The sequence below is a fragment of the Crocodylus porosus genome, unplaced genomic scaffold (genome assembly GCF_001723895.1).
Source record: "Crocodylus porosus isolate Cpor-Errol unplaced genomic scaffold, CroPor_comp1, whole genome shotgun sequence".
Classification (NCBI taxonomy): Eukaryota; Metazoa; Chordata; order Crocodylia; family Crocodylidae; genus Crocodylus; species Crocodylus porosus.
The window spans coordinates 49,234,283-49,259,076 of NW_017728949.1; the positions used below are offsets into that span (position 1 = coordinate 49,234,283).

Here is a 24,794-nt window from a genome sequence, read left to right on the forward strand (position 1 = left end):
GGAGCGGGAGCGGGAGCGGGAGCCGCGCGGGGTAGCCGCGCCCGGAGCCGCGTAGGCGGGCGCTGGAGCAGCCTCGTGCGCCGGGAGCCGCAGCGCCACACCGGACCAACATGCCTGTTCGCCGCGGGCATGTGGCCCCGCAAAACACCTTCCTGGGCACCATCATCCGCAAGTTCGAAGGGCAAAGTGAGTTCCTCGCCCCGCGGCTCGGCTCTGCTGGGGCAGCCCCGCGCGGGTTAAGTTTGTAGGGCTGGAAAGAAAAGCCCGGAGGGAAGAAATCCAGCGCCTTGCCGGCAGGATTTCGGCTTCCAGGACTGGTGGCCCCCGCCCCCCTTCCCCATCCTAGGGGCGGCGGACTGTGCCTCCGAACTGCTGCCCTCGCTGCAAACTGTTCCGAGGGCCCAGACAGGCAGGGCCGGGGCACTGGGGGGGTTGTTGTTGTTGTTGCTCGGCGTGGAAGGCAAACAGGGGCTGGATGGTCTTTGTGATAAATCAGGACAGCCAGGCTGTGATTCAAGAGAGGAATCCTAAGCGGAGGAATTGTTAAAGGGACAAGAGCTGTCCTGAACTTGTCCCCACCCCTGAATTCTTCAGCTGGTTGTCTGTTTCTTTGCACGTGTGCGTGTGTTTTAAAGAATGCCTAAAATATCCAAGCCCAAGGCATCCCTAAGGAAGATGTTCTGGGTAGGTGGCTTATCTAGTCAAAGGGAGCCTTCCCAATGCAGTAGTTTCCTACCTGTCAAGGAGACTGAAGGTTTTTTTGGTGCTTTTCTTTGCTTGAACTCTTGTTATTGCCTGACAGTAATAATGAGGAGACAGTGTAGAAAGCTTCCAACTGAAAAAACTGGCAAAAAAAGGACTGGAGTAGAAAAAGCATGTTTGACACGTGCATTAATATAAGTATTTTTAGCACCTTCGGATTGTTCTGTCTTTATTGCATCTTTTTCAGTCCACTAAAATCATCCCCTTAACTTCAGTTTAGGTACTTAGGCAATGGTTTTTACTGCAGCTCTATATCTACTGCCAATTTAATAGTCATTTAACTTGTGCATGAAATAAAAGCCAGATGCCAAAACCCTTGTTTGCATACATGTCGAAGTCAACAGGATTATTTCAACTACCCGAGTAAATGAAGTGGTACAAATTCAGGGTGCTGCATGGTGTGTAGAGAATAAAGCTGATGAATAATCAGCTATCCAGTGAAGTAATTTTAATAAATACTTGTGGAAATTCAAATGTAACCCAAAGACAATAAAGGTATACCATGTTGTGTATAAAATGCATGTTCTTTTCCATAAATGTTTTAGTGTGTGGGAATATTAATTCTTAAAATTACATCACTAACATAGTCAGACAATGCTCACTTTATTCATATGATAAACCCTAATTAGTTCAATTGGAATAAGGGAATGTGGACCAGGGAAGGAGGATTTAGTCCATTGCAATAACAAGACTGAACAAGGTTCACATTTAAGAAGAAAGCAGTGTGTTTTGCTAATACAAACAAGAAACAAGGTGAATAATAGTTTTAATGCAACTTTGGAACACTTTCCTCAGGTGAGAGCAAACTGAGACCCACATTTTGCCCAACATGATCTTATACTCTTTGGCTTCTCTAAATATGTGCTTGAAATATATTCTTGAAATTATGCAATACCATAACTTCCATTTCTTTCAATGAGTATAGATTATAGCACACTATAAAAAAACCTGTCTCTCATGTTACATCTTGTCAGCAGTTTCAGTGAAACAGGTTATGGGCCTTGTCCTTCTCACGTTCAGGTCAATGGAAAAAATTCCATTGCTTTTGGTAGTACAGGACACAGCCCTTTAGACCTGACCTTAGTGAGTCCTTATACAGGCAAAACTTCTACAATCTTTTTTGTGAGAATTTTGCATATGAAAGCACTTGGAGAATTGAGCCTACAGTCTACATATCAGTGAACCTGAAAAAAGAATTACAAGTTTTAAAATTGACAAGATCTTTGTAAAAGGACTGAGAAGATTGGTCTTTATTTTCTTAAAAGCCTGCTAGCTGTGTGTATAATGTATGGTAAGTTTATTGAACTTTCTTTAGATGATCTGGGTCAAGTTAACTATATTACATATCTTTTGATATCTGTAATCGACTATATTAAATATCTTCTCTACATCAGAGAATCACACTCAAAAGACGTTGTTTAGTACCTATCCATGCAATGAACACTTTATGAAATGTTGAAAAAGTACTGAAAATGCATCACTTTGTTTTATTACAGATAAAAACTTCATCATCGCTAATGCTAGAGTGCAGAACTGTGCTATCATCTACTGCAATGATGGGTTTTGTGAGATGACTGGATTCTCCAGACCAGATGTCATGCAAAAGCCCTGCACCTGCGATTTTCTTCATGGGCCAGAAACCAAGCGGCATCATATTGCCCAAATTGCCCAGGCACTGCTGGGGTCAGAGGAGAGGAAAGTGGAAGTTACTTATTATCACAAAAATGGTAAAGTCTCTTCATTTACAAGATATTTAATGTGGCTGAGTGTCCACATGGCTTTTAAATAGATTTCTAAAGACATTTGTTGGGCAGTATAAGTCAGATCCTTAGCTGATGTAAACTAGTGTGATTCTGCTGACTTTGTTGGAAATGCATTGATTTACACCAGCTGAGAGTTTGTGTCAAAGTTGTGTTTTTACCACAGATACCTTTATTTACTTGGAAATTGGTAAAATTGTCATGTATATATGATCACTGTGCAAAATATAATGGACCAAATTCTCTTTTCACTTCAACTGGCATAAATCAGGAGGAAATCTCTAATTCCATAAAGTGAAAAGAATTACATTAATGTAAAACTCATTGTAAGTGACAGGAGACATGGGCTCATTCTTACTTTTCATGGATCATTCTATATTGTGAAAGTTAGCAACTGCATGGGAGTTCTATGGGGCTAGACACTGTTACCTTCAGTCATCCAGAGGAGTGTCTCGGTTAAATGGGATATTTTACTGGGTAGATATTGAGTTAACAAGGGGCAAATTCTGCTACTGTTAGAAACCGTATTATGAAAATATTAACCTAAAAAGGACCAGACTTTCCCCTAGCTGAGCTGCTGCAAATTCTGACTATCTGTCTCTGAATCAAAATAATTTTACCATAAAGGGAAGATTTCGGGTGCCAGCAACATAAGAGATTTCAATTTTTTTGCCTTCCCAAGAAAAAGCATATAGTATCATTTTGCTATTATTACTGGCATTTGGTAGGGGAAAACATAATAGCAGAGCTGTTTTATTGTGTGGCTAAAAGTATAAAATTAATGTCTATGTTTTCTGAAAACAATATTGCTAGATGGGACTATCAGAAAAACTAAATGCTTATGATTTACAGTTAAGAAATGTTTTATTACTCAGTTATTTAAAAGAATGTCTATCTTCAAACTATCTGAATGATGCATATATTTGTATATGGATTCAGAGAAATCTGTATAGATTCAGAGAAAACAAATGAAAGTTATATTCAAGTGTTGAGCTTAATTTACTTTAGGAAAAAAGACAGAATACTATTTGTATTAGTTTCAGAATTGCATTAACAGAGGCTTTCCAGGTTTAAAGTCAAAGAGTCATATTCTGTTCTAGGTTATTCTGTTATTCTAGAATGACACCTAAAATCATTCTTGTATTTATGTCACTGAAAGGGGGGTAGGGGGAATGGGTCAGGAGCTCTCTCTTTACTAGTAATATTTTAAGGATAAAATCTTACCCGTTGGGATAGTCCTAAACCAAAACCAGAATGCAGCTTTGCTATACAGAAGTTAAGATCTTGGTTGAGAATCACAGCTGGTGTAGACCTGCTTTACTCCACTAATTTTCTTGATGATCTCTCCCTGCATATCTTTGCATATATTTGTAATCTGCATGTGGTAATTTGCATGTGAAATAAAGAGAACAGTACAAATACAACCCAACCTCACTAACTTTCAGACAACAGACAACAGCTTGAAATGTAGGCTTCAGTATCCAATTGCTTCCAATTTTCCTTTTTTTCACTTTTCAGAAATAATGGAGATGGGGAATGGTATTACTGTTTATCTGTTAGATGTCTTTTAAAAATATTTCTGATATTCAGAATGAATCAGTGTTACTTATTATAAGACATAAAAGCATGTCATCACCACAGTAACTGTTTATTTTCTTTTGTTATACCTTCTATAATTTATTTTCCATTTGGAACGTATAATTTAAGTGCATATTATGATAATTTTAGGGTATGTTATTGCAAACCCTCGGACACAAGGCTAGCTTTACTTTTACAAGTAGTCTTTCAGAACTTAGAATTTATACTCATTTGAGTAAGATTACTACTCACCCCAAAAGGATCTGTCCTTTTGAAAATGGATGGTGCTGTTCCAATTGATTTCAGTGGAGGCTTCTTAAAATTGATGGCAGTATGTGCTCCCTACTTTATAGTTTCATAGTTTCTAGGGTCAGAAGGGACCTGAACAGATCATCAAGTCTGACCCCCTGCCCTGGGCAGGAACATATGCTGGGATTATAATACCCCAGCCAGATATCTATCCAACCTCCTTTTGAAGACCCCCCAAGGTAGGGGAGACCACCACCTCCCTTGGGAGCCCATTCCAGAGCTTGGCAGCCCTAACCATAAAGTAATGCCTCCTAATATCAAGCCTAAACCTGCTTTCAATCAATTTGTGGCCGTTATTCCTTGTTATCCCAAGTGGTGCCCAGAGGAACAGAGCCTCACCTATTTTCCGCTGGTCCCCCCTGGTGAGTTTATAGATGGCCACCAGATCCCCTCTCAGTCTTCTCTTGTGGAGGCTGAATGGATTCAGGCCCTTTAGTTTATCTTCATAGAGCCTGGCCTGCTGCCCCCTGGCCATGCAAGTGGCCCTCCTCTGGACCCTCTCAAGATTAGTGACATCCCTCTTCAAGTGTGGCGCCCAGAACTGGTCACAGTACTCCAACTGCAGCCTGACCAGTGCCACACAGAGAGGAAGGATCACCTCCCTGGACCTGCTTGTGATGCATATAATAATTATTTGGGGCCCAATCCTGTATTCCTAAAATATGAATCCCCAACATCCACTAAATTCAGTCCAAAGTTCGGATGCAGGAAAAAGTTGGATTGGGCTGTCCATAGCGCCCCCAACATGTGTTACATTGAAAACACAATTAACCAGTTAATTGTGCTGTAAATAGTAACTCAGTCATGTGTGCAACTCAGTTTAAAGCCTGATAATGCAGTAAATGAGCCACAAAGTTATTCCACATTATAGATTTTTATTGTATATTATTATATAATGTGAAATAACCTGTGGCTTATTTGTATCATGCCTTAAATTGAACATGTGGCTGCAACCTAGAACACAGGAAAACATAAATTTATAATGACTTAATTGTGTGTTTATTTATTATGCCTATATACTGTTTTGTGTTCATTCCATCTTATGTGCAACACTTCTCTGTAAGAAAAGTGTGACAATATTAAAAAATCCAAAATAGTAATGGTGTTTCATGAAATTAAAATTTAGAATGTTAATATACTTAATATTATTCTGTGACTACTAATACATAGTTCACATAATGTTTATAAACAATTGAACTGTTCTGCTTTAGGCAAACATCAGAAGGAGAGGAAATAGATAGCTAGTGCAATGTTAAAGCCTTCCAAAGATTACCCTGAACATTGTTATTTTACACATAAGGTGTTACAGTTGTAAAGCCCAATATTCCAGAATTTTCTAGCACAGGACACATATGCTGTACACTTCATTGGTAAGCTAGTATCCTCCAGTGTCCACTTACATGAAATCTACTTTTTTAGCAAGATTTTTTACTTTACATCTGTAAATGATGCAAGACTGTATAATATATGTCAAGTCAGTGCAAGTTTAGGAAAATATTACACATGCGGTGAAGGAGTGAAACATTTATATAGCAGATAGATTTTGAGAAAAATGTTTACTGCTTAAACTACACAAGGATTCTGCATGTTAAAGTAAGCTCCGGAATAGTGGATTAAAAACTGCAGTGGCTAAAAACATAATAAGTCATTCTATTACATAGTTCCTTACATCTGGTATGTGAATCATACCATTATGTGTAGAGTAGACCATCTAGAGCATGGGCGGGCAATTATTTTGGGCAGAGGGCCACTTACTGAGTTTTGGCAAACTATTGAGGTTTGCATAGATAACCCCGCCCCTTGACACGTGTCCCACCCACTGGTTGCTATCTTGTGACTGAACGTCCTGCTCTACAGTGCTCACCCCTGACATTTGCCACCAGAAGTCCCTCTCCTTGCCCCCATAAATGTTCCTTTCAGCAAAGGGTTTTGCCATCTCAGAACAAGAAAAATATCAAATTATGTTCTAAAAATTGAACATCTACCACATTCATTAATTTGATTTCAAAAAATATTTTTCCCCTGATTTACATGTGTTTGTGTAGTGTACATAGAGGTTATTGCTCAATAGCTTCAAATGAAGTCTGACTCTTGTATATTGTGGGGGTTGGGGGTGGGTATAGGTTTGTGGAGGGGTGTGGGGGAAGGTGCATGTGTGTAAGGGGGGTGTTGTGGGGAAGTGGATAGATGTGGGAGTGGAGGGGGTGGGGTGAGGGAGCATATGGGTGTGTGTGTGGTATGTGGGGTGTGGGTGAATATGGTGTTTGTGGGGGTAGGGTGGCTGGGGTGTGTGAGGGGGTGGGTGTGGGCATCTGTATATATGGCACTGTGAGGGGGGTGTGGGTGCATGTGTATGGTGGGGTGTGCATCTGAGACCCTATAAACACACACACACACACACAAACAGAAATGCTCCCTCCCTCCTTCACTGCACACACATGCATGTATGCACACATGCACACACAGTCTCTCCCTCCTTCATTGCTCTCTGTCTCTCTCTCCCCCTCCTTCATTGTGCATACATGCATGCACACACACACTCCCATACCTGGCCCTGGGGTACCAGCACAGGCCTCCATGCTTCCATGGTCCGCTGATGCAGCCTGAGGGCACGTGGTCCTGGAGTGGGGTAGGAAAGCAGGGCTGGGGCCAGTAGGCAGGCAGGGAAGCAGTAAAAGCTGCAGCAGGCAGAAGCTTCTAGTTGTGGAGGCAGGGGTGGGAGGGGGTTGGGGGTGAGGCGGGGCCTGGCCAAGCTTCCTTCTGGGCCATGCTGGCTTCCCCTGGGTCCTACTGCCCCTGTTCACTGCCATCTTTAACAGCATTGGCAACACATAGGGGGTGCCAGCAGTGTCTGGTTGGTGCTTGTCCCCCCCCCCCCCCACACTGACACCAGTGTGGCTGCCTGCGGGAGCTCCCTGCTCGCTGTTGCCACCACCTGCGGGTGGTTGCCATGCCACCCAGCCTCCAGGGGCACATGTTGTTCATGTTTGACAGGCAACCAGGAACAGATCAATATAAATTTTCAAAATTTTTGGGTCCCCGCAGGCTGGACAGAATGGCCTAGCGAGCTGGATCTGACTTGCAGGCCATATTTTACCCACCTTTGCTCTAGAGCACTGATTCTCAGCGAGGGTTTTGCAGCACTCTGGAGTGCCTTGAGATCCTTTGAGGGTGCTACAGTGCTCCACAATGTTATCACTGTTAGGTCTGAAAACTTGCTTCGCAAGATAAACCCAGAGCTGAGATTTCAATTTGAAATCCATAGTTGTGATTTTTCTGAGTTATTCGCAACAGAAAGACTGCTGTATTTTTTTTCTGTAGTCCAAAAAAGAGTGAAAACTAAGAGCTGGCATTTTCTCAGGGGGGCCTTGAGTCTCTCCAGGGTTCCTCAAGTCTAAAGAAGTTGAGAACCACTACTCTAGACTAAAGCATATATTATACATAGATGATAGTGGATCACGATTACATGATTTGAGAATGATAGCAGTGTTCAGTAGGTGAGAAGATTTTTGTCATTGACCCTGATACTCAAAACCTTTGAAAAATGTGTTGCTAAAAGTCTTAGTTACACTTCAAAAGGTATTCTTATAAGAAACAATTTTACAGAAATGGCAAATATTTTCTTTAAGTTCCTTTGGTAAATAAAGACATTTAAAAATGATGTCTGTATTTACAAAGTCTTGTTACTTTACAACCCATTCCATAACAGGCAATTACAAGCTCACCACAAAGATTATGACTTTGAGGAACTGGTAGGAGTAGACTGACTCAGAAAACTAAAGAGAGTCTATCCTGTATCCCTGGCTAATGAGAGAAATTCCATAAAAAATCACTGGAACTGTTTACAAGAATAAAGCCTTTACAACTGGGCCCCAACTTCCATTTAAATGAAAATGTCCTTATTAATAACAAACCTCAAGTAGATAAATGCAAAAGCCACAAGTAGCATTTTGCCTGTTGGGCATCAGCAGCTCTTTAATTAATAAATTATATTCTGAGTTCCTAACAGTCTGTTAGCATGTTCCTTACTATCTGCTTCACAACTACCTTTCCACTACTTGTTACCTAGATGTAGAAACTGTGGTAGAGGTGTGTGAAGGTTGTTGTGTGTGTAAGATACTGTTTATGTGGACTATCAATTTTTATTTTAGTGAAGTTATTTGCCGGGGATATGTTTGACAGCTTTGAGGGGTTCGTTTCAGAGTTTAAGGCGTTATTGCATAAATCACTCCTGACAGCTGTAAGATATTGCTCGAGGTGATAAAACTGTAAAGCGTTTGACATAAAAACTATAATTTGGGTGTGTGTTAATTACAGAACATTGTATCACTGAACACTATTTGGTTTGTGTTCTGTAGACAACTGTAGGTTATACCTAAGCATTTAGTCTATAAGAGGCTTTTATTAGAATGAGGCAGAGGAGTACACTGTATCCAAAGATGTTTTATGGATAAAAGGTCCCACTGAAGGATACAATGATAAGTAAAAGGGGAAAAAAGAATAGCAGAAAAGAGTAGTTTCAGATTGTTACCTTGACATTACAAAGAGCAAAAAGTATTTGGCAAGTATCTGATTCAAACTAGATGGTTGCTAGATCTAACTGCAAAGCCAATATACAGTACTTATATTTTCAAAACTGACTAAGGAACTAAATTATTTAAATTTTCCTTTTCAGGCTAAGGAAATAAAATATACAAACATGTTGCTGAACTTAAGTGAAATATGTTATCAGCATCCTTTGGCTGGCCAAAAATGTCAAGGTACCTTTGGCTTCAGCTCTGGTAGGCATTTTATCACCTATTCACGTCCTTTAAAAAATGATGTGATCAGTCAATTAAAATAGTGTAATCAAATCCACACAGCTAGCCCCTTATACTTGATGGGGTCCCATGGCAGCCAGTTTTGATTAGCACTGGTGCCAGGATCCACCAGCATGGATCTGATTAGAAGATTAGGGTCCTAATCAGAACTGACATTGCAGGAGTTCTTGGTAACACAGAAAACAAAGGTCTAGACTGGGATTAAAAACCAAAGAACTCTTGTTCCATCACTTCACCTTATCCATAAAACTTCTATAATAGGAACATTTTCAAAGTATTCTAAAAAGAAGATCATAGTCCATCTATATGAGAATACAATGAAAAGTTCTCAAATAACGGCAATGGAAATGATCAATTTCTCTTCACAAAAGCTTAATACAGACAGTCAAAAAAGCCTGAGGTGGAATCGATTCAATCTGCGCAGCTTACTTTAAGATGCATGGATTGGACTATTATTGGACAGAATACACATGCACTCATGAGTTGGCCAAGGCAAGCCGATGCTTGCACTGGCCAAGGGGGTTGCTCCTGCACACTTCCCAGTCTTGCCAGGCTGTTAATGCCCCAGTCCTGCCCCTTGCCAGTCCTTTGCCTGTCAGCTGGGGCAAGGTGCCTGTGTTGGGGAAGGCTGGATAGAGCCCCATGCTGGCCCCCCAGCTGGGGTCTGTATAGTGTGGTGCATTGTATAGCGTGGTCTGTATAGGTGTTTGCACCTGATGTGTGGTGGTCTCTACCAAATCAGCTGTTGTATATTGCCTATTACACTGGCTCTTACTCAGAATCTGAGAATGAAATAGCTTGCTGGTTTGACTGGTTCAGTTTTGCAATAGTAGAGGTTCTAAGCATGCTCTTTATGTTACCTGAACAACCAAGGTGCTTTAAGCTGAGTATGGGCTATGCCAGTAGCTGCATAGTTGTGTGGGGGAGGAAATTAAATTGGATTGATCCATATATACAAAGCTCTATTTAGCTTAAAATACTACATTATAGTTTCTTTTTACAAGTTTCTCAGCTTCCAGTGTCAGTACATAGTTACAGTGACAGCATTCGTTTCATTGTATCGTCATATTCAAAAGCCCAACATGTCAGTAGCGAGGGCTGCAAGTGTTACATTTCTTATAAGCTTGCCTTTTTGTCTTCTTTTGTTTCAACTTATTTTTTCAATTTGATTTTACAAAATTGCACCTTATTTTTAGACAGATGAAAATTTTTAGATGACAGATGAAAATTTAATGAAATGGAAAACAGAATTCTACTTAGTTCCCACTACATAATAGCTGTTTGACCTACTGCACTTCCACAAACACCAAATTTAAAGCTACCTTAGTAAGCTACTTATTCTGAACAGCCTTTTCATTTCAATTTTTCACACCTTTCTGCATTCTGTATCCACAATGAAGTCGCATCACTCAAGCTCACCACGCAGGTTAATAGTCTATACCAACGCTCAGTCTAAAAAATGTCAAGGTAATGACAGAATAAAATTCACAAAGGAGAACGTTAGCAAGTGGTCCTGTATGTTCTGCTATTTCATTAGCAAGAACCTGTGTAAGAAGACCATATTATCACTTCTTTTGCTGCTGCCCTCCGTAGTGGCATTGATGTGCTTTCAAGCAAAATAATATATTCTGAGAATAGCACTGTAGGTGCTGGTTGCCAACAAGAAAGGCAGTCATGTCACTGGAATCTAAAGATGGTTGTTTAAATGTCAACTTTGTTAACTATTTAACTACTGATAATTTGAGTAGAAATGACCAGTTAAGCTCTAAAGTTCTAACTGCCCCCCACAGTGCCTGTTTATGGAAACCTTTCCTATCCCAATCTTAAGTTTCCCCTAACATCTTTAATGATGCAGCTATAGAGAGTCAACATAAAATCTGCAACAGTGAAAACTGGAAACTAGGGAATCTAAAATAAACTGAATAACAAAATATACAATAGGAAGGCTATTATAATGATTATATTTTTCATTTTCTTGTTTAATTCAATAACTCACCTCCAGTTTTTAAAATATAAATGAAATCACCACATAATCTTCACCCTATGTTATAGGAATACAATGGAAACAGAAGATCTCAACTGAAAATTAAGTTCCTCCTTGGCTTGAAGTAATTGGAGCCTTTGCAACATTAACTTCTAAGATGTTGGGCTCTTTATAATGCACCCACCCTCCCCCATTTAAGAAATCACCACTACACGATTCTACTTCCAGAAACAATACTTCATGAGATGTGTTGGGCAGCTATTTAAGTGCAATGTGAAGCATAATTAAGTGGACAGTGTGTTTCCATAGCTACTGATATAAAAACAATATTCTACTTGAGAAATTACTGGTTCAAAAGGAAGGACAATAGAAAAACCTTGTTTTTAATCTTCAGAGGGGATTGTTTCCAATCAGAATATACATGGAGTCCTCTTTTGTCTTCTTCATTTTTACCTAGTTGTCTGAAGCAGTTAATGACCATGTAAATGTGCCTCATCACTACACCATGCATTATAAAGCATTTACTCGAGAGATTTCTAGACTTTGAAGATTGAATAGTTTAAATATATTTCTTTCTTTGAGGGTCCTCTGCTGATTTCTATTCAAATCAATGTGAGTGTCTCTGAAAATAGCCTGCAAATTTCCTCCTTTCAAAACCCATTTGTTCCAATCTGCTCTGTTCTTTCTTCTCAACAAAAACTTAGGATAATGTCATTAGTATTTTACGTATTTATGATTATTCTGTAAGACATCATTTTTTAGTTGCAAAAGAATATGACAATATTATATGAATCCTGTTTTCAGTATTGTTATAGTTGGTTTTTTGTCTGCTTGCTTAAAAAAGATGGCTTAAGATTCACAGATGGAAAAATAAGAATTGGAATCCATAACATTTTAATAGTAGTAATCACAAATAGGAAATTTGATCCAGATAATGTAAATTCAAGTCTCTCTCCACATTTTCAAACCATAAAATATACAGACACTCAAAGATCCCCATCCAAGGCACATTATGATATGGAAGCCCACATATATTCCAGGTACAATATGCTACCATATGTGGGAAAGACATCCAAGACAGCCTGCTTTAGAAGTGAAAAAGGAGTGCAGTCCCTGAGCCCCAGATCATAGGCAGCTTCAACAGGATAAGATGAATCATATCTACAGATTATCAGTATAAGTCAGAGAGATGCACACTTTAACCTCTGCTCTGGACCACAACAAGTCTGAAACTGGCCTTGGCTATAGGTTTAATAGTTTCATAGTGCTTAGGGCTGGAAGGGACCTAAACAGATCATCAAGTCTGACCCCCTAACCACAGCAGAAATGAGTGCTGGGGTCATAACACCCCAGCCAAATATCTGTCCAGCCTCCTCTTGAAGACCCCCATGGTAGGAGAGAGCACCACCTCCCTTGGGAGTCCATTCCAGAGCCTGGCAGCCCTAACTGTAAAGTAATGTGTCCTGAACCTTCAAACATGGCTCCACACAGGTGTTTCAAACATGGCACCACCCACACTTATCCTGTGGGCAGGATTCCTTGTACCCAATCCAAAAGTTTGTGCCCCCAAAACACTACAGGGATATTACATTACACTAATGCCATCCATTGGGAAAGGTAGATGTACTTAGTTCTTGCTTGATAAGTAAAGAGTAAACTTCTGTTCAAATATATTCTGCTGTTTGCATCTGATATATTTAAATATGTGTAATGTAATGAATGATGTATAGCATAACAGAAGAAATGTGCATAAAGTATGGGGGCTCTGTAAGAGCCATCTCCTGTTTATATTTGCCAAACCCTATTAGAATACTCTAGGGGCATGTCTACATGTGTACAGTTACTGCACAGTAATTTAGGTTACTGTGCAGTAACTGTAAATCACTGCAGAGTACAGGCATATGCCTACATGTGTGCACCCATACTGTGCAGTAACTATAGCAATTTACACTGGCTTGGGCATACCTGCATAATACAAGTAACAAATTTACACCCGAGCAGTTACTGCGCAGTAAGACATGTGTAGTTGCCTTACTGTGCAGTCACCCTGTGTGTGTGGACTGACTTGAGACTAACTTTAGTCCCAAGGCAGTTCACACACAACATTACTGCACTATAATACCTGGATGTGTAGATGCCTGTGTAAAAACTGTATACTGCTCAGTAAGCTAGGGCACAGTAAATGGGTGTTTTCAGACTCTGTTTTGGCCAGAAAACAAATGCATGGGTTTTTCATTTGAAACTTTATTTTATTTTACCCTTTTTTTTGTTGTTGTTGTGGGAGTGGGTTGTTAGGAAATTTACATCCATTTTCCTATATCTGTTTATCATTTTTCTGAAGTACTCCTCTTTTTCTTTCATATAGCTGACTTGAAGCAACAATTGTAGGTCCCTGTTTAAGTCCACTTAACCAATCTAATGCTCTTGATGAAAGGGAATGTATCTCTGCAATGTCACTGCTAAATTTGTGAAGTATGCTGAATAAGGTATTCCACTCATCTACTTATACAGTGTTATAGAAAGAATAAATATTGAGAGTGATGAAAGGAGATAATTTTGCATTTGAAAACATGAATCACTGTGTAGATGCCTAAATGCATGGTTTAAACCCCCAAATGCCAATCCAAACATTCAGATTTGGAACTAGGTATCCAAGGTTTTAAAACACAACTGGTAAAAGGGAAATTTCCTGGCATATGCTTCTATCTTATTCAGTGTATGTTCTGAATACTACTCCCATATGATATAATAAACTAAATAACTGTTTCATGTATATGGAATAGCCAATGAAATAATTAAACTATCTAGGTTTAATATCAGACATTCTTTGATCATTTTTCATTCAAGAACAGGAAAATATTACAATTCAATACATGGGTCACTTATCTTGCGCTGTCTCTTATCTTTGCAAAGAAATATTTTCCCCCATAAAAAAAGGAAATTTGTCCCCTCTCTTATGAATGGCTGCAATGATCAGAGACTAAAATGTCAAACGTTGTTCAATCATAGCAGAAATTTAATTGCTAAAGGAAACAGAACTAAAGGGCAATTAAGATGTGGAGGCAGTATTAAATTATACCACAGTTGAGCTCCAATTATTCTGCAAAGAGCCATGCTACCTGTGATGTAAGAAAGATTTTCCCATTTCAGGCAGCTGAGCTCTGTCATTGCTTGGATATGATATGGTTTTGATAGCTCATGAGAGGAAGATGGGATCACAACAAAGGTTTAATATTGCCATGTTAGTGATCCTGGAGGTTAAACTATCCAAAAATCTGTTTCACTAAGGATCACCAACACCTCAACTTTGGATCTAATGGGTCAAATTAGAATTAATATAGATATGAATAACCTATTCAGAATTTGTTTCCTTGAGTTACTTGAAGGAGATAGATAGACATGATATGGACAGTAAATTTTAGACTTGAAAACAGACTCAGGATTAAATAGGGTAATCAATTATATATGCATATATCATAGAGGAGACATTTCATTTTCCTGGGATATAAAATATACTGCAAGAGAGCTACTTTGTGAAATTGTCAAATACCCTCCCAACCTTACCCAATGCAAACAGACTACAGATGAATCCAGAAATACAATAGTTTCCAAGATCTTCACTAGGAAATCATCACATTTCTCAGTTTCATTCATTGAGCACAATAGAAAATTAAAAGGGGTTCATACCAAGTTCACTGGTAATGCAATAATGTTCTTAATCTATATATTAGGAAAGAAAGGCTGTCTGTAGTTCCATGCAGGCATTCTCTGCAGCTGTCCTGCTCTGTTACCCACTTGCCCTCTTTCTCTCTTTTCAGGACAGTATATTTACACAGTATTGCAATCTTCCCCATGTGAAAACTAGCATTCAGTATATAAATTACAAAAAGAAAGCTATGTACTCAGAATGGGTGAGTCAAGGGACTGCTAAGCAGAACCAGAACTTAACAAAACATTTTGGGTGTGGCACATTTTCAAAATAGAAATTTAACACAGAGCTAAACAAGATTTTTTTTTTTAACTCAACTGTTAGAAATTTAAGCCCAGATTGTTATTGTTGAAATGGTGCTATAAAAATGACAGCTACGAGAAGGCAACACCCTTGGGTTGTACAGTTTTGTATCATTCCCAGTCCTGGCCTCTGATGAAAGAGACATTTCAAGGAGAAAGGGGCTATAGCTGGGGTACCTATGTAAACTGAGGATCTGCTGATGTTAGAATGGTTCCTTTGTGCACAATGCAGTTGAAAACACTTTAGCGCACCCAAGGCTGCTCTGAATATATGCAGGGCCATACAGGTCCCTGGCCAGCCACAGGATCAGAAATGCAAAGAAGGAAGGAATCCACCTTTGTGTCTTCCCCTTTGCAGCCCTCATACCTCATAACTTATGCCTATAACTTAGCTCATAATGTATCCTCATAGCTCAACTGGACTGAATGAGCCAGTATTTAGTGTTTTTGAATTCTAAAGAGAGATTAGGAATCCCACTTGCATGGTTAGGAAAAAAAGGGTATTTTTAGTGGAAATGTTAAAGCAAACTTCACAGATATTAGCATCACGCTATATGTATGCAGTCGCTCTTTTTCCAAGCAAGACAAAATAGACTTGTCATTCACAAGCTTTTTGTCAGTACATTATTTTGATGGTTGTACTACAGCTATCCAGAGAGAGCCATGAATCAGTTGCAGAGGAGCTATGAATCAGTCTTTTACTCTCCAGATATCAGAAAAACAAAAAACCCCAAACATACAAAAAAATCCACCAAACTGAAAATCACAACTGACCTCTGTTTTATTTTGATGGGTATTATTTGTCTTCATCTGATGTTTCAGCATGTCACATACTCTGAGAGAGAAACAGAAAAATAAACAAATGAATAAATGAAGCTACATAAAGCACTGGTAAGCTGCTTCTTTTGAACATGTATAGTACAATCTCTCCTCAATACACAGCATTCCATTAGGATGCAGAATATTATAGGAATCGTATCTGAATTGTTGGTTACAAAAATTAATCTTTCTAAAGCACCATTTTTGATATAAGAGTCATCTGCACTATTCTAATGGATAGATAGGATGGATTCAGACATTCAGGCATGTGTGGTTTGTGGCACTGCAAACCTCACACCACAAATTTGCAGCATGGGGGCAAAATTTGCTACTGGGAAATCTAGGTAGCAAAAAAATATGCTGCAAAAAAAAGCAGTACAGTGTATACCACAGGAGCATGAGCCAGCAGACACAGAGGCTCAGTTCTCCCAGGAGACACTGACTGCTGGTCAGAGTGTCTCCCCTCGTCTAGTTCTGCCTTGGCTCCTTCAGCATGCTGGGAGCCAGGAAGAGCAGAGCAATGGCAATTTCCCTGAAGCAGGGCATTTTGCCCTCCACCAAAGCTCATATGCAGAAGTGTTTGCAACAGCAAAAAGTAGCGGCTGCTGTTTTTGCTGATGCAAGCATATGCCCCTGGGTGTAGGGATGCTCCCATAAGGTGTATATCATGTGTGCATGGTATACATTGGTGCTTTGGGAGGAAGTGTGACTCCTGAGTTACAGTCCCAGATGCAGTACAATTCTGCACCATCACAGAATCCAGAGGCAGGACCCTTCATTCTGCATTTAATTTTAAACAAACCAACACTAAGGGTGGAATTGGAGCTAAAGGGCATTTATACACATGCTTTGGGAGTGTGTGTGTGTGGGGGGGAAGGGCACTTTAATTAAAATGGCTCCAAGAGCCGCACTAATTAAAGCATCCAGAACATCTCATGTATCAGTGTTCCCTCATTTCAAAATGGTAGAGGTGCTTTAACTAAAGTTTGTCTAATAAGCCTTAATTAAAACACCCCAGCCACCATTTTGAAGTGTAGGGATGCTGATACATGGCTGGTGGAGCGTGGTAATTACAATGCTCCAACAGAAAGAGTCTGCTCTGATGTGCTATAATTGCAGCATGTTGGAGCAGCCTTAATAGGTGCCTGAAGTGACCAAAAAGCCAACTTTGTGCTGTCCTGATTCTGATCTTCTCCATAACTCCCAGACTAATTTAGACAGCCCTTGGGGCATAGGTTATGGTAACTTCCTGGATCTGCCTTGTGGAGTCTGACACTACAGTGTAATTCTATTGTACTACCACTTCATGCTCTTCTTTGAATGCCAGGGCTCTCAAAGCGATTGACAGGAGCACCACAGCACCCTCTCTCTGCTGGACATGGAGCTGTTAGGGTCTCTCTGTACCATTCCAAATGGTTTGATTGGGAAAAAGCCATGGTAAGGATTCCCATCACATAATTAATTCTAATTTGGAAATTAAAATGAAGTTTCAGCTGCCCATTACTTGCTCTTTTATAGGTTCATGCCTGTTATAGAGAATGCATTCATAAGTATGTTGATCTGCCCCTGCTATGTTAGTAATCATATTGCATGTGGTTTCAAATTAGGAAAATAACTGTCATATGGTACTGCCGACATCTTTCAGTTGTTTACTGCTTGCCCTTCCATCAACATAGTCATATCATGCATGACTCTGAGCTAGCTAAACCATACTTATGCCCCATTCCATACCTAATCCTGAAAAAAACCCCACTGAACAGGGGTTGGGGGTCTGGCTTGGGTCAGAGAGAAATGCAGAGTCTAATCCACTTTCCTATTGATTTCAATGGGCTTTGAATCAGGCCCCTGAAGCTATGCATCGTTTGCATATCCGAAATCCTGTACCCCTGCTAAAGACAAAAAAGGCTTGCATAACATCAAACTGTGGGGACTAGAAAGCAGACAAGAGCTTTACGCTAGGAAAAAAAAAATCAAAAACTTCTCATCTGTGGATAGTGCTATCCAAGGGAGCATTATTGACACCTCCTTGCATTCACAGGCTAGTCAACACTACCTCACGATAAATGGAAATGAAGGCAGAGACTAGATAATAGCAAGCAAGTAGTAGGAAAAATTGTTATGTGTACTTTCAAGAGATCTCAGCAGTGCTATCTATGGCTCTAAGCAGATGAAGAGAGCCAAATGTCAATAGGAACTACATGATGCTTTAGCACCATATCATCCAGATTCCTGCAACCTCACAGCATTTCAGTACAATTATCCCATAAACTGAGAATAATTAAACAGTACACCCCAGTCTCAGAATTTGGGCTTGTAACTCCATTGGAAGGTTCTGATGATGTTAAAATGATACACAAGCTATATTCTTACAACCTAAAGTTACCCCAAACTCAGTAGTACAATAGCCTTAATATGCATAGTTGGGAGGATTTCATGCCTTATCTTCCTTCAATTCTTTATATTTGGGCAATGATATTAAATGCACACAAAGTGACTATTAAAGCATATTTAATGAACATTATTAATGATAAGCTACTCAGCTGTTTGAAAGTATTGATAAGCTTCATTAAATATACTTACACTAATTAAAATGACACTGAAGATACTTTTCACATTATTAAAATAATGTTTCTCCTTTATGCTTATATTTTGATGCTTTCAGATCTGCTTTTTTCTTGATGAATTTTATGACTATCTCAGCTTATTGATGTAACAGTACTCAAAGAAACAGTACCTGTTTCTATCATGTCAGATAGGCCTAACTGTTCCTAAAGCTTAATTTCCAAGACTAGAGGCAAGTTAGATGCCTCTGAAGTTTAAGTCACTTGATGATACAACAGAGTCAAATCCAGGAACTGCAATGCAATGCCAAATTTGGTATGTTTCTTAATTGATTTTATTTGAAAAATATTTTGAATTGATTTTACTTGAAAAATGTGGTAGTTTTTTAAATTGATTTTATTTGTAATTTGTTTTCTGTTTTTATTCCTGAGAGCCAACTCTATTTCCGCTGAAAACAATGGGAAAAAAAGATTAGCCAAACTGACAACATGGTTGTGAGCATTTATGTAGGGAACAGCTGCAGTCTTGTAATGATGGTCATGGTAGCTGAAATTATACGGTTTATTGCTTTCTGTAAAGCAAGCACTTAGGTGTATGGAACTGCGAGAAGTGAGGTGGCCTATGAATATGTATATTGGTCTGTTATTAATGTGTTGCTGTACTTTGCCAAAATTGTCACAGTATGATTGCTAGTTAATATCAGACTATAAACACAAGTTTGTTATTTTACAGTAGCTCTTGTAAGCTTTGCTCTAGGTACTGAATTTTGTAAAGGAAGACTCAACTTAAAAATAGATAAACTCAACAAACATTTCCTTGCCTATATTTCAGATACTACTTTAGAAATGGTTTATTTTTCCAGCATTTATATTATTTGATTGTGTCCATTGATTTTGCATTTCTAGTAGTGTGGACAATTAGGTAAATTTCACTTTTGAGCAGCCAAAGTTTCTCAATGTTGTAATTGGAGAATTACAAATGCTACTGGAGAGAATTTATTTGTTTAAAAAATAAACAATTTTCACCAGAATTTGAAAACCATTGATATAATGGATTAGTCTTTGGATTCATAAAACCAATGGACTGGTTTTAAGAAATTCTTGTTTTTGGGACCAGATGAAATTAGCTGCCTTTCAAATGAACACTGAGGCATTGGTTTTTAGATATATAATTTACTAAAGTTATAAAGGAAGGCATAACATACATAATTTGGCTAAACAAGTTAACAGGAAATGTTATGAAGTATAAGTGATTTCTAGAAACTTTCCAATTTACCTGTAGTATACCTTACCCAGAATGGACAACTTTTAAACATTTCCTAACAGTCTTCCTTGCAAAATAGTTTCACTGTATATTCTTCAGTATCACATGCCCACCAAATAACACAGACAATTTGTTTTGGGAAGGCAGAATGAAGGAGGGGAAATTTTATTTTTCAAAGTCTTCTCTGGTACTACATGGGTTCACCATGGCTGCTGTATGATGACTACATGCCGTAGGGCAAAATGCCATCATCAGCATCACTCACCATCTAACTACAGCTACAGATCTGGAAATTTAACCCTGTCGCAACCATTGCTGAATTGGCTGAGCCAAAAGCTGCTGCTAATTCAGCAGTGGCTGTGACAATTAGACTTCTGGCTCTGCAGCTGCCCTCCCTTTAAGCATGGAAGAGAGAAGAGCCCTCAGCAGATTTCAGCAGCCATTTCCAGTGTGAAAATCAGCTTCCTTGCTTAAAGTATGCAGCCCAATTTTGGACAGATTTTTTTTGGGGAAAGGTGCATGTGGAATGTGATTAGATACAGTAATTTTAGCATCCAATTGCAAAAAGATGTAGTAGTCAGCTTGTGTATAAATGTTATTTAGGAACCAAAGTTCTTCACTCTTAACTAGAGCCTTCACCTCCCTGGCAGTGGCAGTAGTTAAGTTAATGTTGCTGAAGTTACCATTTTTGCTTGCACTGGAAAGGGAATATATTAGAAGATCCAAAAGCTGTATGCAATGCAGGTTTCCACCTAGGAATGTTCAATTATGCAGGCTGGAGAAGAGGGATGCCTTCTTTGAGAGTTAATGCTGGTGGCAATGTTAAATTCAAACAGTTTAACCTCAGAAACAAGATCCAATTCATTCCAGTTAGGCGTGAGTAATCATCTTCTCTGCGATGAAATTCAGCAGGAGGGCATGGGCAGGGACAAAATAAACACTCCCCCCAGCATGCTATTCACAAATCAGGTTAAAAACTACTATGCCCCTGTAGCAGAATGCTTGGTACTCCTATTACTTTAAGAGAAGGCAAGCTGCCTGAGAAGCAGCCTGCAGGTGTGCCGGGGGCAATTAGGAGTCATGTGACCTGCAGGTATTGACAATGTATAAGGGTTCAATGTGGGGGGGCACAGCTCTGCACTACCATTTCCCCCACTGCTGTTGGGTGCTGGCTCTGACTAGGCTGCAGCCTCATGCCCCATGGTCAGTGCAGAAATAGCACTGCCACTGCCTCTCCTGCTGCTGCTGGGCCCTGGCTCCAGCTGGGCTGCAGCCCTGCACCCCACTGTTGGTGCCAAAATCAGTGGGGGCAGGACATGTACCTTCCCATCTCCCCCCCCCCCCCCCCCCCCACACACATTGCCAATGCCTACAGGGTATGGGGTATCAGAAAATAAGCCCAGAGCTGGAGCTGAGCAGGCAGTCTAGCCCTGGGAGCCATGGAGAGAGGTACTCCTGGACAGCAGGGCTTCTGGTTAACATGTGAGCTGGGGTGAGCAACAATGGTGGTTGGTAGAAGGGGCTAAGGGGAGGTAAGGAGGTCCCAGCTGACTCAGAAACAGAGAATGGAGAGCCAGAGGGCCCAGGGACTAGGTAGGACTAGGGTCCCTGTATGTCTCTTGACCTAGGAGCAGGGCCAGTGCTTGGCAAAGGCCAAGATGGCTCAAAGCTAGAGACTGGTGGGGCTTGAGAGCCCATGGGTCTCAACTGGCCTAGGAGGGTCTAAGGAGAGGGACCAAAGGCCAGAGGGCCATAACCAGAGACTGAGGGGACCAGAGTGCCCGTAGCCCAGATAGGGCTTGGAGTAATGGCAAACAGGGCCAGGAGCCAGTAGCAAGTAGGGTTGGTTATGACTTGATTACTGTGTGTGACTGTGTGTGGCATGGGTGTGAGTACTGGGGAGGATGGAGCTCACATAATTAGCTCTTAAGGCAATGAGTAGGGTAACTTATACTCATGAGGAGATCTGATTTGGGAAGCACTGGGGAAGACTCCCTTGTCTAAAAGTATCATTTCATCAAGGTGTGGCAGACAAGGAGAAAAAGAGATCACCCAGTGACAGCCAGATTGGCAAGGGCTGAGGGGGCTTCAAGACCATCACTGCCACACCTGGAGATGGACCCAGTTACAGTCCTCCATAGTTGCTACTCTATTCTATAGGCTTCAGTAACAATCACAGATCTACCAACTTACTGTATCTGTATAACCATGACTCACCCACCCATGCCAGTTGCCACAATCTGTTTTGGAAGTTGGGAGTGATAGAGAAAGTCTACCTATGTTATTAATGCTATGTTGCCAACTCTCATGATTTTTGGTGTTGCTCTTAAAGTCTACACTTCGGGAATGTGAGAAGGTTAGCTCTTTCTTATTCACACACACACACACAAATAAAAAAAAAGAGCTAAGTTTTTCACATTCCCAAAGCATAGATTACAACACCAAAATCATGAGAAATGGCAATATTGTTAATGAAGAATAGAGGCTTCTGTGCACAGTTTTGTGCCACATGTATAACTATGCCAGAGTAGGTTTCACTTAGGAACCTGAGAATTAAAACAGTATTTGGTCCTTACATATGGAATCTTCTCTCACTTCTAAAACCTAATGGTACAAAAGTTCATTACCATCCAGCATGGGAATTATCTACAAAGAGGCTGAACAAAAGCTAATTACCAACGGGATACAAAGGAAAGGAAGAAGCAGGGCACTTCTGCAGTAAGGAATGAATACTCAACCACTTTCTACTTTATTCTTTTCTATTTTCATCACTAATCCTTTGAGGAGAAAGTTTCAAGTTATTTTTCCTTCTGTACTAAGCTAATTTACTTATATTTCCCTCTTTGATTTATAAGAAGGGGAAAAAAAGCACAAACACCATAGACTTAATTCACAAGTTGTATTGGGTGTGACTAATGTGCCAAACATCAATTAGTGATAGACAAATTTAAATTCTAAGTACAACATATAAGGTAAAAACAAGAGTTAGAGAAGCAAACAAAAACTTATTTGGTAAGCTTCCAAGTTAGCTCAATCCATGCTTATGTGCTGGCCTTACTAATTTTACAGTGATATGAACAAAGTGAAAAAAAGGAAACTAGAAAAGCATGTGTTTTCTCGATTATGTGGTGGATTTAAAATCGCTTGTGGATTCTCTTTTTCAATGCAAGTAAAGCAGCTGGCATGGAGCATATGTTAAATACAAGTTGGCTTTGTACACCTGGCAGATAGACTTTTACTCTGAATTTTTCCTATTTAGTAAGAATGACACAGGATCTTTGTTTGTTTTTATGGCGTAGTGGATTAATCTGGAGTTTGAAGCATACCATTAGGCGAGATTACGAGAAGTGATCAGTATAATTTTACACATTAGAATCATAGTCAGATTTTAAAAAATGCTTAGTGGGCTGGGCATCAAAAGGGGAATTGTTGGGTATAGTGATCTAGTGTAAGAGTGATGTTGTAGCCATGATATGCCACATTTAAAGGTCTATCCATGCAGTTGGCCCAATAAAAGCTATCATCCAAAAAAGTATTTACTTCTAGCCACCGTGTAGATGCCTAAATTGAAGCTGGGCATTTTATACCTTGGTCCCTGGAGCATACAATAACTTGGCCTTTCTGGTTTTTTTATTCTTAATATTCGAATTGATGTCTAATAATTTAGGGAGAAAGAGGTTTGATACCAAGTTTTCAACAAGTAACATTTATTTTGTAACTACTACATTTCATGTGCAAAACATCTCTCTAACAGCTGAGGACTGCACGCATGGCTTAGTGAAAGTGCAGGAGAGAGGCTGTGAGAATTTAGTAACATTTCTGCTGGTTTTCTTGGTGCAATCATGAGCATACAGCTGTGAATACATTATTCATTTTTTCTGCTACCCACGTGAGAGGTGCCAACATCAGTTCTTAGGCTTAATAAAGTTTGTAGAAAATATAGAAAATAGCTATAGGTATGTTTATTTTACTATGTTGCATTTAATTATAATCAGATATAAATAAGTACCTGACATTTTAGGTGTGAATTAGGGGTATAGAAGAGAGATATTTCCAAAAAGACTACATAAAATTAACCTGGGTACAGATTTAATTACAAACTCAGATACTGGACTAGTAGATCAAAAAACGTTTGATGGGACACTTTGTTGAACACGAGCTGTGTTTAAACTAGGAGAGCCTCACTGCCAGCCCCCTCCCCCTACCACTACAGCTTCTCTAAGAAAGCAAGCTAAAAAACGGAAAGTTGAATAAAACCATACTTGCCAAGGCTCTATAGATGGACAGACCACTAGAGAATGGCAGGAGAGCAGTAGCAATAGTATCAGTGTCTTGATATTGCAGCAAAATTGGCTTATTAATCCACTACTCCATACAAACAAAACAAGATCCTGTGTCATTCTTACTAAATAGGAAAAATTCAGAGTAAAAGTCTATCTGCCAGGTGTACAAAGCCAATTTGTATTTAACATGTATTGGACATCAGGAAAAACTTCAGTGTTAGAACAGTGAGGCAGCAGAATAGAGAGAACCAGAGAATCAGAGAAATCATTAAAGCTCCATCATTGGAGGTGTCCAAGAGGAGGTTGGACAGGCATTAGTTAGGGATGATCTAGGCATCGTCTAAATGTCTATATTCTACTATGGGTATGTCTCTAGGATTTGCTGGTCGCTGCATGAGGTGGGGAGGGAATATTTCCCCTTCTGCTGCTACATGTACCAGGCATTTTTTTAAAGCCTTCCTCAGAGGCATTGGGTGTTGGCTGTTGTGAAGTCTGGGGATTTGGGCTGGGGGTGTGCCAGTGCTCCTACTGGGATTTAAATCTAGAGGCTCCTGGCTACAGGGTCTTGCCCCTCTCCTCAGGGTCAGACTGATCACCATATTTGCAATCAGGAAGTAATTTTACCCCATGATTAGACTAACCG

General features: G+C 39.8%; 1 protein-coding gene across 1 annotated transcript in view; it reads left to right on the plus strand.

Moving 5' to 3' along the window:
- Positions 1-33: 33 nt before the first annotated feature.
- KCNH7 (potassium voltage-gated channel subfamily H member 7) overlaps positions 34-24,794 on the plus strand; it is a 384,158-nt gene continuing 359,397 nt past the window's right edge. Inside the window, exons 1-2 of the mRNA XM_019554564.1 lie at positions 34-186; positions 2,259-2,489. Of these exons, the coding sequence (XP_019410109.1) occupies positions 111-186; positions 2,259-2,489 (307 nt within the window). The 5' untranslated portion in view covers positions 34-110. The remainder of the gene's footprint in view (positions 187-2,258; positions 2,490-24,794) is intronic.